Source organism: Leptosomus discolor, chromosome 16 (genome assembly GCF_034619465.1).
Source record: "Leptosomus discolor isolate bLepDis1 chromosome 16, bLepDis1.hap2, whole genome shotgun sequence".
In the NCBI taxonomy this organism is placed as follows: Eukaryota; Metazoa; Chordata; class Aves; order Leptosomiformes; family Leptosomidae; genus Leptosomus; species Leptosomus discolor.
The window spans coordinates 7,911,712-7,927,968 of NC_141406.1; the positions used below are offsets into that span (position 1 = coordinate 7,911,712).

The following is a 16,257-nucleotide window of genomic DNA, read 5'->3' on the forward strand; positions in this document are numbered from 1 at the left end:
GTAGTGGTACTTCATTGTTAATGAGCAGAGAATTACATAATAGTCTTTCTCTCGTATATTGCTAGCACTCTAGGCTTTTGTCAGTATTTTACTGATTGTTGTTTCTTTCCTAAAAACCTGAATTAACCAAGAATAATTTTGAAACAACTGCCATAAGAATTTTGGTAGTAAACCATTCATTGAAACAAATCTATTCTGGAAGTTCTATTTTATTTATTTATTTTTGTTGTGAGCTGTTAGTGAGAACATTGCAATATTTAAACTTGAGCATAGAGGCAAGGTTATCTCTCTATAATTTGCAGTATAATAGATAACCTTTATTTGCTTTGTAGGCAATTACAGAATGACCTTGCACTGAGCCTTTGTGGAAGAAGTAAGATTTGAACATCAGTTCTTCAATGTGCATCCTTTTATTCAAATTTGACCCACGACCAGTTTCAAAAAATGCATACAGGTAAACGTGGTTCTATTTAAAACAGACTTGTTTATAATTTTTTTATACAATTTCTTTTAGCAGCTGATGAATGAATTACAAACTCAATTTGTATTGCATGTCTTATGTATTTGATTATGCTTTCGTAATGTTTAACTTCATTACTTTCCCTGTTGGAGTACTTACTGTAACCTTTTGAGAACCCTTTGTTTTTAGACTAGGTCGGAAGACTTGGGCTTTGTAATCATGGACCTTTTGCTGGTGATCTATCATGCAGTGTAGGATAAATCCTTTAAATACTGTAATCCAGAGTTTGAAAGTCCTGCCATCTACTTTATTGTTTAAACTAAGAGGAATTGTGTTTGGTTTAGGGCATCACAGCTGTAGCTGTACCCTTCTTTCAGTAGGGTAGATAAGTTTAGGGCTTTCAGTTTGAAACCAACAATTTCAATTTAGCCTGGAAAGTAATAGGCAGACAGTAGAGAGGAGTATTGCTGTCATTAACCGCTCTGTGTATTAATTTCATAGAATGGTTTGGGTTGGAAGGGACCTTGAAGATCATCTAGTCCAACCCCCCCTGCCATGGGCAGGGACACCTTCCACTAGACCAGGTTGCCCCAAGCCCCGTCTAACCTGGCTTTGAACACTCCCAGGGAGGGGGCAGCCACAGTTTCTCTGGGCAACCTGTGCCAGTGTCTCACCATCCCTGTAGTGAGGAACTTCTTCCTAATACCTAATCTAAATCTCCCCTCTTTCAGTTTGCAGCCATTACCCCTCGTCCTATCATTACAGTCCCTGATCAAGAGTCCCTCCCAACCTTCCCTGGAGGCCCCCTTTAGGTACTGGAAGGCCATTAGGAGGTCTCCCCAGAGCCTTCTCTTTTCCAGGCTGAAATTTCTCCTCTGTTAATATGTGCTGGTCCAGTCTTGTAAGCCAAGCAAGCAGTGTGCTATGAATCCAAAATCCTGTTTATGTAGCTTATGGTTAACTTTGAATTGCCAAGTTGTCCTGTTTCCTCCCAAGGACAGTACCTTCTTGTTCATTGCGTAGTTCACTAGTCTATTCCATGTTAGATCATGGCTACCACTGCTTGCTCTCCCACTGTGTTTTTGATGGAACTGGCTAGTTTGTGAATAGGTGCAGTTGCTTTTTAAAATACGGATAGATGAAATCAAGGTATCCTCACAGTTATTTATGTCTATCAGTTTGCTTTTGGGACAAGGTGAACCTAAAGATCTGCAGTTGCTGCTTGTCTTAAAATTAAGTTCTTACGATTTCAGAAAATGCTAGAAATCAAATCTTACTGCTTTTAAACTGATTATACTCCTGTATCAATGTAAAATAAGTACTGCTGTGAACTGGAGAACAAGAAAGTTTTAGTAAGTGTCCTAGCCTTCCTCATCCCCCAAATCTGCTTGCAATTAAAATTTTAGGTAATAAATTAAGTCACATGTATGTAAAGTTCAGCTAAAAGCTTAAGACGAAATAAGCATTCATGCTTCTAGGTGAGTTTTACTGGTTGTGTTGATGTCATACAGTCAGTTTCCCAAACATTAAACTTCCTGTAATAATTTTCTGTCTTGTTACAGCCCTTAATTTTAAAAGTTCATCTCCAGCATCAGGATCTTTCAGTACATTCAGTACGTAATAGAAAGATAGCACTTCAGGCCACTAAGAAGACTGTAGATTTCTATTTCTTTCCATATTTATGTGTACTGCGTAGGTTACGTATTGCTTTGTGGTACAAGTATTGGTATCCAGAAGCTGTTAGTCAGTCCGCTCATTGTGCCTTTCATTGACTTACCTTTCTGCCCTTTTGTATTGAGAAGCAGATGCCATTCTATAGAAAGAAAGGAAATGAGAACCAAAACTTCAATTGTCCGTAGAGCGCACTCCTCTCTGCGTCTGGTATCTGCCTTAAAAGGGTTTTTGTTTAAGATGTGACTGTGCTGAATTAATATATCCATTTATTTGGTCTGACTTTCTTTGTGTTGCTAGTTAGCAAAAGACAGATTCATCAATTTGATGCCTCTTGGGAAAATCCTTTGGATATAAACTGTAGTTGCTTGCCAAGTGAACTTTCTGCCACAATCAATATTTAAAAGTAAAACCTACAGGAGTTTGCTTGCTATAAAAAATTGCATCAAGATTGAAATTATTGATTTATAGCAGAAACTAACTTGTTACCAGTGTCAAAATAGGAAAACACTTTTGAGATGTTTTGTCCCAAATTCGGGAATATGTAATTGTGTTTAACTTTCTCAGTACCTTTTGTTAAGCAGTGTCTTGCTCTATACCTCTGAGATAAATTACTCTGAGCCATCTGTTTTGATGATAAGTGCCAGGCTATAGTATTCTTGGTGTCAGATTTTAGTGTCAGATACATAACTTTAGTCTCTTTTTTTTTTTTTCCCTTTACACACACCATAAAAAAAATCTTTGTTTTTCTTCAGAAGAACATTGAAGTTTTTAAAGTTGTTCCTAAGGGGTTTTCACCTTTGCCTCAGCCTTTTGAAGAACATAGGTCTGCTTATTGGTTGTGAACAGTACCCAGTGCTCTTAATTCTCTGAACAATATTATAGCCATTAGACCAAGGCTATATAGTCTCTATACTAGTCTCTTGTAAGCGTAATTTTTCCTGACAACGTGTGTGTGTTACACTATGCTATAGCTCTGTTTATTTCACAGTGGGGGAACAGTTTTCCCAACCAAAAGGGGATTCCTGTACCTGCAGACGTACTAAGTTGTCTGTCCACATTAAAACAGGTATCTACAATCACTTTTCTTACCGTCCTTTACTTTGCATCTCTAACTAAAAAGAGTCTAAAATAGGCATTAAAAGTTGAAAAGATAAGCTGCATATCATTGGCCATTTTCTTGTAGCCGATAAACTTTCTCAAACTAAAACATGTTCTCCATAACACTTAGGAGAATCTTCCATCCAGGTATACTTTGGTTTCTAGAGCGGTACATTGGCCAATTTTCATGAGCACCTAGTTAAGCAAAAAGCTTACAGTTCACCCTTGTGATACACTAGTGAATCTGTCTTCCTGTACCCTTGCAACTTGCTGTTTTACCCTTTTTCCTCTGTTATCTCTACAGGCCTATTTGTAGTAAAGTTTAGTGTGGTGTAACAAACACTTTACTGTAGTCCATTATTATTGTCAAAGGTAATATGCTGCCTTTACATCTTTCTGAACTATACTGTGCGCATCTCACAAATAAATACATGTTTCAAGCTTCAAAGCTATAATTAGAGTCTTTTTTATGGAACTGAATTACATTGTAGGAAATTGCTTTAATGGAATGATTTCTCATGTTTTCATCTATGCCTCAACTTAAAATATATCTTAATATGTAAATCCTAATACATCTGAATTATTTCAGCTATAAAAATAGCTGAATAGGCTTTTTGCAATTTATTAGAAGGTGAGGGTCACTTAATACCGCTCCTTTTCAGTGTGATTATGTTTCATAAAAGACAAAATGAAGATGTTTTGATTATAGTGATCTTGTATACTAGCCTAGTGCTAAATTTAGGAGTCTGTATTAGGCTTGAGATGGGGAATATTCAATCACACCAGAAAGACTTTGCTTATTTTTAGTGTTTAAATACTATAAACAAACCATGGTTTCATGTCAAGCATTATTGAAGGCGAAATATAATTGGAGCTTCAGGAAATGAGAAATGGAGTTCAGCCAAACTATTTTTTAACAGTAGAGATGTTTATTTAAATAAAAATCTGTAAAAGGAGGATGCGTGCTATAAATGGAGGGTATTCAAGCAAGATGACAGAAATTTGGTAAACCAGCTGCAAGCCTATAGATCGAAGACTAGAATCAACTAGAAGAGGAGAAGTAACATAAGTCTGAAAGGAATGATATTATTATTTGGCATGGGAAAAATAAAAATGTATGTATACACTGTGCTGTCCAAGAGATGCTATCTCAGTTGGGCAAAATACTAAGCATCTTCCTTACAGAAAGGATGTCATTGAAGTGTTTAGTCTTTTTCGGTTTCTTTGATTGTAATTCTTTATCTGTAGTATTTCTAATGTGCAACTGGTGTCTCGTGATCATGTTTTAAAACATTGTGTTAATGAAGAGATGAATTTGCAGGGAAGTCTAGAAACCTACTGAAAATACCAGTGTATTTGAATGCTCAGTAATGAGATTTCATTGGAATTGATTCTTGTGTGTTGTGGCTTAAAAACTAAAATGAAAATTGCGTGGTCAAACTTCGGTTTACGATAGCAAACTTGGCTTCTGCTGTGTAAATGTAATTGACATGTGACTGGTAGGAGGACCTGACAGTGAAAAAGCTACTGAGGTTATAGGAAACTGGTTAAGAAAAATCTGCGGGTTTGTGAAAGATGGCATTTCATTAAAATTACAGCAACATAGCTGGAGAGAATGGGGGATGCTTACAATCTTGCAGCTGAAATAAAGGCAAGTCATGTCATGGCTAATAATGAGCAGGACTTCGGAAGCTCTAGCTGTTGGATTACAGCATGGTGTGGAGGAGCTGCATACAAGTGCGGCTGCAGTCACCTGTGGCCCTGAGGTTCCAGCATATGGCTTGCCTCAGGTTACAGTTGTCTTTTGCCCTTTGCTTGGATCAGCCAAACCTATTAACTGCTCTTCAGGTGAGGATGTTCTACCAGTGAAAACCACTCTTTTTTTTTCTTTTTTAAATTCCAAAATAATGACTGAGAAAAGATTGATGGAAGAGCAGCATCAAATGAAAGCTCATCTGCAAGTTTGAAAATGGCAGCGTCTGAATGCCGATTCTCAGCAGAAAATCCCAGTAACAATTCTAACTCAAGCTTTTGTTCGTAGATACCCTGCATCTTTTTGATATTGCAATAAATCATTAAATTTAGTTTCTGATGTCATCTTCCATTGGTTTTGGATAACAGAAAATGCTAACTTTCTCACTTTTTCAAAAGATGGATGTGCATAGTCAGATTAGTCAAGACTTTTCTTTCTAGTACTCCAGTATTAACACTGCTAATGAGATGACTGTAGCATGCAGTTCAGTAAGGTATTTGTATGATCTGTACAAGTTGCTTTGTTTTAATAACTTCTGCTATATGAAATGGACAGAGAAACAGTTTTTGCTTTCCAAAGGCCAAGAATGGAGACTGTTCTAAATTCCTCTGAAGCTGTCTGGCTGTACTGACTCTCTAAATCTCACCTGCTTTACATTCACAGCCTCACTGGCTTGAACTGGTGTTATCATTCAATTTGACTGATCTGTATTGCTGCCAAGCCTGTAACTTTTGAGGAAGACCTGTCTGATCTTGTATGTCCGCTTCTTGAATATCATGTTGAACTTGGTCTTTCAAGTATGCAGGTGCCATTTATGATAATTAGCAAAGTACAGAGATAACTATCAAAGTAAAAAGTACATGTTTTCTAAAATTATTAAATTTTAGATGGCATGTGAAGAGCTGCAGCATGCTTTTTATCAGGACAGCACTTGGTCTTATGGAGTGATGTGTTTATTTCTAAATATAAATAATGGATTTCATCTGGAAACATTTTTCAATTGCATGATATTTTTCATAACTTCTTCCACCTGATTGTGTAGCCTCCAGGGCTGCTTCTGTTTTCTTTGCTGCAGGGGCTGACTCTCATTAACGATTCAACTATTTTGTCCTACTGTTCTGGTAGAACTCAGATTATGCAAGCAACTACACACACAAACACACCCCACCCCCCACCCCCAACAAAAAAGAAAGGGGAAAAGCCACACCAAAATACCTCTAGATTGTTACCCATGCCTTTTGCCTTTACTTCTCTGCCTTCTTGAGCATGCTGCTGTTTCTTCAAATGTATTTCAGTGGGGTTGGACCTTTGAGACTCACAAATTTGTCTCTGGTCTGGGTATTTACAGACAAAAGCATCTGACTTGTATCTTTGAATCACATAAATAGAGCTTTAGGTGTCAAAGTTGGATTAAAAAATACTGTAACTACATCATCCTAAGTCATGATTCATTAAAAACAAACTGTCATGCTTCAGATTTTTTGCTAAGTTACCTATAAATCTGTGGGTTACCTTTAAATTTTCTTTAATTAAACTGTAACTTCACATGCTGAGGAATTTTAAGATTGAATTAAGATCATGAAAGCAATCTCCTGCGTTGTAAGTATTATTCTTTGAAAATAATAGCTGCTTCATTCACACACAAGATAGACTTGCTGAATGTCTCAAGACAATGAGAGAGAAGGCTGCTGTCAGATGTCATTTGACCTTTACACTGAGTGGTAAAGGTGAGATGGGAGGACAAAGGATGGTTTCATGTCGAAAATGAGCTAATGCTGTGGCAAGAATTGGATTCTATTCCTGTGTGTACTGTGAAGTTCCTATTTGTAAGTGACAGTATCTTTTTCCTCTTGTATTCTACAGGCTTATTCTAGCAGCTAATAGAGATGAATTTTACCATAGACCATCCAAATCAGCAGATTTTTGGGACAGCAGCAATGAGATTCTTAGTGGTATGTATGTCTTGTTTTGAGTGGTTTTCATATAATTTGTAAAGTAATATAGCCTGTATTTTTTTGTTATTGGGGTGGTGCATTTCTAATGAGAAACACGCTTCTCTACTTCTGGGGAAAATATGTCATAAGTTTGAAAGATGAGTTGTGCTATTACTATCTTATGTGTTCTAGTGTCTTGTGGGTTTTTTTCCCAGTTTTATGTTCTTTAACTGATTTCAGCCTGAGCAGTGCAGTGGAAATATATCAGAATAATTTGTCCATCACAAATGATTACTTTAGCTTTGTCAGATACACTGCAATACTCCTTAAAATAAGTGGAATTAGTTATTCTGCAGACTCATTGTCTGTAATAGTGACTTAAAATCATTAAATCAAGCCTCAAGAAAATGAAAACTTTCTCATTTCTTACCAGTTAATAATTTGTAGGCTACACGATAATTTTAGTTACTGATCCATCAGTTCATTAGCTTTCTAGTGTCTTTTAGTGTCTACATTTTGCTAAACTGATAGTACAATTGCTCGGCTGTCTGGTTCCCCTTTGTTAAGGAGTCTCTCTGTAGCCATTTTAAAGTATAATCAATACTTCTGCCTTTTCTCAGAAACAGAAATAAAGCTGTGGAAGACAAAGCATTGTTTAAATGCAAATACTCTTTGATGCTGTGTGTTGTTGTCATTGGCAGGGAGGCCTGTGAGGATAAATTACTCCCATTGCACTACAACTCCCTTGCTTCTGGATGACGTTTCTGTTTTGTGCCAGACATTCTGGGTGATACTTTCTGTGCTATATAGCAGTTTAAAACAAATGAAAACCTATCCTGAAAGCTGAAGGGCCCTGAAATTTTGTCTTTTATACCCTTGTCAGCTCTGTCTGTGTTTTGCATAAGAAACTGGTATATTCTCCATCCAGGGGGTGTATCTGTGGAAATCCCATGAATATATGCCTTTGAGTTAATAACACTGAAATGAATGCAGCAAGTTGAACCAAAATAAATCTGATTTATTCTTTGTGTGGTTTAAAAATGAAAAAAATATTTTGCACTCATAGCAATTTTGGAAAACAGGAATTGCTATATGTTAATCACTGGGCATTGGTCAACAAAGCTGTATGTTTTTCTTTTGTGTGCCTTTCAGTTAAGGTAGAGAACAGTGGTAAAAGTATAGTGTAAAGATGTTGTATGGCTAAACTAGATATTGAAGTTTTGGATACTGAAGAAAGAAAGGAGTTTCTGAATAAGGATCCAAAACCTGTTCTTTTGATCTTCTAATGAAAGTTATCTTATGACATGATGATTCATAATTAAAAGTTTTCTAACAGTATACATGTTATATTGAACTGTTCTTGTTTTTCCATTAAATGCTTGCCAGTTAACATGAGCTCATTACAAATAGGTAGCGATTGGGGTTTTTTGACTTATACTGTCTTTCAAGAGGTTTGGTTGTGGGCTTCACTTCTGTGGATCCCCCTCCTCGATGTAAATGACTGTTACCAGAGTCCAAAATTTTTATCTTGTTACTAAGCTTACTCTAAATTTTTCTAGTTGCTTGCAAATTTAAACTTGCGAATAAGATTAATCTTCTGAGATTTGCTTTTTGAGTTAACAAGCATTCTGAGTCTACTTAGTTTTGTGTGTGTTTTAGCATATATACAAAGCTTATAATTTTGCTTTTACATTTAATTTTCTCAGTAACTCTCATCTATTATTGCAGTAGCTTGGAAAATACTTGATAGTGCAGGACTGGAGGGTAGGTAATTTAAGTGAGCTTACCTCACTTGTCCAGAAAGAGAGTCTTGTACCTGCTGCATTTTATCCAGCCTGATCAAGCCTCGGGATTTGCATTAAGAAATTCTGATTTAAGATTGGGATTTTTTTAAAATGAATGTAATAGCCTAACTCTTACTTATTCCATTAGGTCTGGATATGGAGGAAGGAAAAGAAGGTGGAACGTGGCTGGGAATTAGTAAAAAAGGCAAGATGGCAGCCCTGACAAACTATATGCAGCCAAAGATTGATAAAAATGCAAAAGGAAGAGGTATGAAGGAGTAGAAATAGAAAATGAAGAAAGTGGACGAACGAGCCCTGGTGTCCCAGTAAAATAGTGATGATTTACAGTATTAATTTTTTTACACCACGTTATGGACAAACAAAACTGTTATGTTCTGCAAACAGAACTTGTGAACTGATGAGTTTGAGTACCTGTGGGGCACTTGGCTTGGATAATGATATTCTAATCAAGCAGGCAAAATTACAAGATGGAGTGCCTTGAGCCTGAAGCTACATTCAGACAAGAAATGAAGCACCAACTGTCTTCTCTTGAAAGTAGTTCTAATGAGCAGTCAGAACTACTAGACAAGCATTGAGCTAGATTTAGATTACAGTAGACTTTTTTAAATGCGTATGTTCTTCTTCAAACATCTAAGCAAAGGAAACAGTGCAACTTAAGGCTAGCCTAAAAGATTATTGTAGTCTCTTTTCCCCTACACATGGATAAATCACAGGAGCAGATGTAATAGGAAGAAAACTTCATCTGAAAGAGCGTGTCTGTGGGTTTTTGTTTTTTTTTTAAGTAAAAATAGGTCTGTTTGTAACTGTCGTATGGGACTGCATTGGGAATACATTGCCATGGCAAAACATGTTATACAGAGAAAGAAATGAACCATGTCATTTGTATTTCATTTCATATATCAGGGAAATGATGCAAGACAAGAAAGAGTTAGGCAAGGTGGGAGGAGAGGAAAGGCACATCCGGTGTTTGTAAATACGGATTCTGTAGAAATTTTGACCAGGAGTTTTTGACCGAATTCTTCAGAGAAGAGTCAAGCTCTTAATGTGAACATGATGCATTTTAGAGGCTGGTTGGTGGTTTATGTTTTGGTTTGTTTGTTGGTAGGGTTTATTCACCCACTGTTGTACCCTGTTGGTAACAGGAATCTTGTGTCTTACCGTTTATTTTACCAAGCCTGTCAGAATAGTGAGTTCACACATACAAGTTGCTCTATGTACTTCTCTTTCTTAGGTGCTCTTGTAACAAACTTCTTGACTGCAGATCTGGACAGCTACTCTTACTTGAAGAAAGTTTCAGTAGAAGGACATCTTTACAATGGATTTAATTTATTAGCAGCTGACTTGAAGTAAGTCTACAAAGCGTCAGTTCAAATGTCAAAGGGAGAAAGATAACAGAAGTGATGTAAATATACTTCTTAGCACAGAAGTGTAACAGTACAGAAGCCTGTCACAAACTAAAGCTAGAACTCTTCTTTTTTGCTGAATAACATGTAAGGTCCTAATGTTACTCTAGTCATTATTTCCTTTGTTATTTTTTCATCTTTCAAACGCTGGAGGGCTACCTTGTATTCTGATCACTGCTTCCCACAAAACTTCTTGCAAGGCCATAGTCAATCTTTACCCTGAAGGCTATGTGGCTTATGTTTTGGAGAAAATGAAACCTTGGCTCTATAATTTCTCTTTTTTTTTTTTTCTTTTTTTTTTTGTCTCTGAGAGGTGGCATGCTGTGGCAGAATTAGAACAGCTGAAAGCTTTCAAGCTATTATTCCTGTCACAGTGGCTATATCATTACTCTTTGCTGAAACATTAAAAAAAAAAAAAAATCAGCACGTAACAAATGTTAACTTCAAGTTTCTGCAGCTGAAGAAAGGGCATTGGGTACTTGATTATAGTCAATGTGGTTGTCATAGTCCTTTCCACTGCACATGCATGTGTGTGCACACATGTATATATGCTGATTTTTCTTTGCGTTATGCCTGATTCAAAAGAATGGAAATCCAGGGCTAAGACATCTCCAGGCTATGTATCAGTTCTCGGTTAGATGCATATTTCATGATCATAAGCAGGTATAAATTGCCAAGAGCATGCTACTGCTTTGGCCTACTTTCTGCCGAAGCATTAATCTTACTAGACAACCTGATGGTGCAGGGCCTTCTCCCACTCAGCTTTTCTGCATGCTTCTGGGAAACTACATAGCCTAAAAGCAGAAGGTCATAGTGTTTCCTGTTTTCACTGAAAATAAATTCTAGCACCCTATCACTAACTGGGCTTGTGTTTACATTTTTTTACTTTCTGTATTAGACCTCCTTCAGCTGGTGGTTCAGACTTACCAGTCATTTCTTCCTTACTCTCCCACTTTCCTGCGTTTTGTCAGTCTGGGGGCTTTTTTTGTTTTCTTTGTTGGGTTTTTTTGGGATTGGTTTGGTTTGTGGAGTTTTGGTTTTGTGTTCTTTATTTTGTTTTGGTTTTTTCTAAGAAGCTCCTTTATTTCACGTTCTGCTGGGCTGTTAGTTTTAATTTTTTTAATTGTTATGATAGGGTGGGAAAGTGAAAAGAAACTCATATAGGTGATTGAAGTCTAAAAGGATCAATACAGAAAGGCAGACGCGTGCCACCTGTGAAGATACCAGGAGTGTATTTCTGCTTGGTGTATCTGCTTAGAAATAAGAGTATAGGTTATGTTTCCAGAAGTTTAATACAGGAGCAGATTAGGCAATTACAGGGTTTGCTGCTTTTCTGTTATTTTTACTCTCTACTTTACAACGTTCGTTACCCCAGCAGAGACTTCTCAGAATTTTTCTGTTGCTTAAATTATTTTTTACCATGGTCAGAGGATTTGACTTTTTGTGCTCTCTGCTGCATGTTGCTGCCTGGCTAGCTTTCATAAATTGGAAGGTTATCTGTAACTGAAAAGATAACAGAAGAAATAGTCTTACTATGTTTTCAAGCAAACATGATACTCAAAGTGTGACCTACCTAGCAAGCAGTAGTTTAAGTTTCTTTGTTCTAATTTAGGTAAATAGAGTAGTCATAATGGCTGCTAGAATAATGCCATTAGATTCGATTGACATTATTTGTTAAGGCAGTCATTCGTGTGTTGGTTTTGTTTGTTTATTTGTCCACGCTAGGCTGATAGGGAATTTTATGCTCAATTGAATGGTCTTTCTGTGGTGATGCAGGTCATAATTCTTGCTGAGTTATCACTCCGAAAGCTGTATGTGTTGAATAACTTCTCCATTTTGACGTGTCCTTAGCCTTGGATACTCTGATGAAATGAAATTCTTTGCAAGCTAATGATGCAGAACAATTTCTATAAGATATGTAAACTTGTCATTTTAGAAAATTAGAAGTACTCCTGAGAGAAATGTAGAGAGAAAGGTAGGGTATAAATGGAAGCTACTTTTCTATGTAAATAGAAAACATTATTGTAGTTGATGCTATTTCGTTGGGCCATGTTACTGTTCAAAGTAAAGATTGAAGACTATTGTTAAGATGATGTTCTGTTATGTAACGAATAATGTTTGGCTCTGTTAGAGTGGTGGGAAATGGAGAGGAAACTCAAATTGAAAGTGTAAATGAAGCACTTTTGGGGACGGGTGTATCTGAGCACATGATATTGCTGACTGTAAGAGAGAGAGTTTTACACTGTTAGAGTCTTCAGGTACACATTTCAGGGAAAGAAATTTTTATCTTCTCTCTGTATTACTATGATGACAGTATGCTAGATGGTACAGGTGCAATGATGTGAGAAGGAGAGCTGGAAACTACCATAGGGGTTGTAAAATCTCGTTTATTTCCATAGCTTTGTGTGACTCTTATTTTAAACATGGATGGGTTTTGACACTTTTAGTGTAATCTGTTTGCTCTGTTGCATCTCATGATGTCAATTTAAACACTATTCATTTCTTATTTTAATAAGAATGCTGTATTGGGAAAAATAGTTAGTACTTTCAGTTTTCTGATCTTTTCAGTTTATCATCTTGCTGCACCTGCTGAGGATGAGATTCATGAAAACTTATCCCATTATACTAAATGTACATTTATGTTGAATGTATGGCATATGGCAAACTGTCTATTTGGACTCATGTGGCTGCAAAATTAGCTTCCAAGAAGGCAGTGTTGCTGCTTCTCCAATTTTGACTATCAGTAAGTCTGATTAGAAAGGAACAAGGTTATCAGCGGGTAGACTGCTCTCTAAGAAAATGTCTGCTTAAGATTCAGAGCAGTTTTCCTTCTTTCTCCCTTTGTGATATCTGAAGTAATAGTGAGCTGCTTCTGTAGATGATCATGGCAGCAGTTTTGTCTTGGGGAAATCTGTGTTTATGTCCAAGAAATCTAGTTGCTACACTTGCTCCGACTTTCATGGGTATCTCCAACTTCTGTTAGGGCTGTTGTGGCAGTGTCTCACTTTCGTTCCATACTGCCAAGTGTGTAATACAGGCTGCCCTGAAGGACAAACTGAAGTGGCAGTTTATTGTCACTCTCCCAGCAAGTTTAGAGTCCCTGACAGGTTGTCAGTTAGAGCCCATATTGTTTATGTGCAATAAGATCCCTGTGTAATAGGAGCAAATCACTTTCTCCATGAGGAATTGATGAATTGTCTCATACAAAACAAGTTGGCTGGAGGGACCTGCAGAAAAAGGCCTTTGCTGTAAGCTTTTCTGCTCTCCCCTGTGACAGGCAATTTTCGGTGCCAGGGAAAAGGTAGTAAAATATACCATCACCTGCACTGACTAATTTGTTAATGAATTGAAAATAGAGATTATGTAGTAGAATGTATTCTTCATGTTCTGATCTGGAGAGTAAAGTTTGGTTAATAATAGGGTTTATCCTTGATGTGATGGTGGATAAGACTGAGTTCCAGTTGAAACTGTAGCTCCCCAAACAATGGGTTGGAACGCGTGTGTGAGAAGGGGAATAGATACATAAATATATAACAAAGTATATGTTAAAATGTGTTTCCATATATAAATTACGTAAAAATATAGAGAGACTGTGTGTAATTTTTTTATTTTTTAATATTGAAATCTACAGTTGGTTAGTTATGTAGCAACATCATTGATGAGGTAAAAAAAGCCAACTGAAGAAAAGTTTTTCGGGAGAGGAGTTAACTGAGCTGTTGATAATGCGGAGTCTCATAAGATTGAAACACCTGAGGAGCGTGACCAGGTTTTACAAACATGGGCTGTCTTGTTCAGTATGGTTGTCAAGAGAAGGCTACGTGGGAGGGATTTGATTGCTCTCCAGAGATTAGACTTGGGAGCCTTTCTAGTGAAGTGAGACTGCTGATGTGGAAAGAATGTAGATGGGCAAATTGTCATGATTGCTCTGTAAGCTAACTTTAACATTTCTTCTCATGCATTGTCTCTCCTAATACCACCTTCTGCAGACTACATCTGTCTTTCTCCTTGTGACTTCCTCATGAAAATGAGGTGTCAGAGTACTTCTCTAATGTGTTCTGTTCTACTACCTTTGAAATATTTCTGTATAGATCCTCAGTCAAGTCTAATGAGATGGACAGTCCAATGTCAGGAGAAGGAAAAAAGCTTCTGAAAAACTTTTTAATTTTATTGCTTCCTTCTTATGTCAGCTTCTGCCTGGCTCAAAAAATGAGGACAACACCAAAAAAACATTTAGACACTGACAACAAAATCAGAGTAGCACTTTAAAGCAGACTTTGTATGCTGTGAGTATCCAGCAGTATTCTTTTCACCTTTTTATTTTATGGTAGGTGGTATAGGTACAGAAATGTTTGGACTTTGTAGTTGGTGGCTTGGTGTTTGCTTGTTTGTTTTTATCTTCAGAACAGAGAGTTTTCTGAGTAGGTCATGAACATTTGAAAAAAAGACAAATAATCTGTGAACCATACTACTCAGCTGAAACTCCTGTTCAGCATTTCAAGCTTCCAACTTCATCTTTTCTCCTTGCACAAAAAAAAGTAGATGCACACATTTGTAAAACAATCCAGTGCCCTTATTTGTAAAATATTCACCATCTTAGAAGATTAGAGCTCAGTGCCCAGGGGAGTGATCACTTTGTGATCACCACACCCTGTGGAGCTTTACTGCCTTATTACTTTTTTCTTTTCCTTTCTGTCTATGTTTTTGTTGAACATGACTTGGAGTCACCTTGAAGTTGAAGCAGGGCAGGGGTGCAGAAGGACATTGCTTGTATTTCATCAGCATTAAGAAGTAATTGTGGCAGACTCTGCATGGCTTTCATGTTTATGAAGCATCTATTAGTACTGAGACTTATGCTGCCTAGAATATTTCCTAGAACATTTATTATTGCTTACTTTTTTTTTTGACAGAAGATGTATCTAAGAGCATAATTTTTATGTGGTTTTAGTTTATTTTCTTTCTGTTGTCAGCTATGGCTGGGATTTAAAAAAAAATAAATCTACTGGATCCTATTGTCATTACTTTAATTATGTCTTTATTACTTCTCCAGTGAAATTGGTATCTATACCTGTAAAGCTGGGAGAGAACAGAGTCTGAGTCCAGGCCACGGTTTTGAGCTGTTGCTGCGATCAAGCTTACAGTGATTTTTTTCATCTCTGCTTCTGCCTTGATGTTCAGTACTAGTATCTGTAAACAGTAGGAAGAGAATAGGCAGAGGCAAATGATAAAAGAAAGAGTAGCTGCCTGGCACGGTGAACTAAGTTTTGGAAGTATCCCCATTTCAGAAGTCTCTTGGAAGGCTTCAGTCTTTTAACAGCAGCAGTGTTGCAGTGGAGGTAAGTGTAATAGAAAACACACACCTGGGAGAATGTGGAATGTGGAAACAATAAGATACAGATGTCCTGAATTAATGACCCTGCAGTTTGTATGTATTCCCCATCTTTTTGTTAAACTCCAGGGGATCTTGTTACTGAATTTGTCAGTCACGGGGAATCTCAGAACAGATGCTAGATGATAATATTCTTTCACATTAAAAGCCATTGCTAAAGGAAGTCAGTAGTCCCTACTCATTCAGCACGCAGTCTCATTCATGACAGTCTTGCAGCTGTGTTCAAGGGCTTGCTTGGGCCATTTGTCTACCTTTCCATCTGAAACTGTCTTTTGAGACCTCAGGTGATAACAATTGCTCTGATCTTTTCTCTTCATAGACCTTCTGTAGCAGATACAGGTTTGACAATTTGAAAAGAGGGTATTTAATGCACCAATAAAATAGTTTGTAATTGCTGGTGTCTTAACTGAAAAAACTCCTATAATAACTTCAATGATTTTGCTTTTTTTGCTTACATATATTACAAGCATTGTGTGTTATGATTGCTACTGTAGTTTTAATTTATTTTTTTTAATGATCCAAGTGTTAATGTTAAAATAGGCCCTTAGCAGCCAACTTTTTTCCCTCATTTTTAGCTTTGATTTATTTATATAAATATAAATATTCTATTTATATTATATATAATATAAATAATACATTATTTATATATATGATGTGCTTAGTCATTGTCTGATTGTATTAATTCCAATTGGATTTTATTTATGGATTATATTTTTCAAAGTACTATTTCTTGCTTTTGAGACA

At 36.8% G+C, this 16,257-nt stretch overlaps 1 protein-coding gene across 3 annotated transcripts in view; it reads left to right on the plus strand.

The window, feature by feature from the left end:
- Window positions 1-385: 385 nt before the first annotated feature.
- TANGO2 (transport and golgi organization 2 homolog) overlaps window positions 386-16,257 on the plus strand; it is a 28,168-nt gene continuing 12,296 nt past the window's right edge. For 2 of the 3 annotated variants that reach the window (XM_009948287.2, XM_086473969.1), the window contains exons 1-4: window positions 386-454; window positions 6,849-6,937; window positions 8,852-8,971; window positions 9,956-10,070. In XM_009948287.2, coding sequence (XP_009946589.2) covers window positions 399-454; window positions 6,849-6,937; window positions 8,852-8,971; window positions 9,956-10,070 — 380 coding nt within the window. In that variant the 5' untranslated portion in view covers window positions 386-398. The remainder of the gene's footprint in view (window positions 455-6,848; window positions 6,938-8,851; window positions 8,972-9,955; window positions 10,071-16,257) is intronic. The other variant, XM_086473968.1, reaches the window with a different exon arrangement.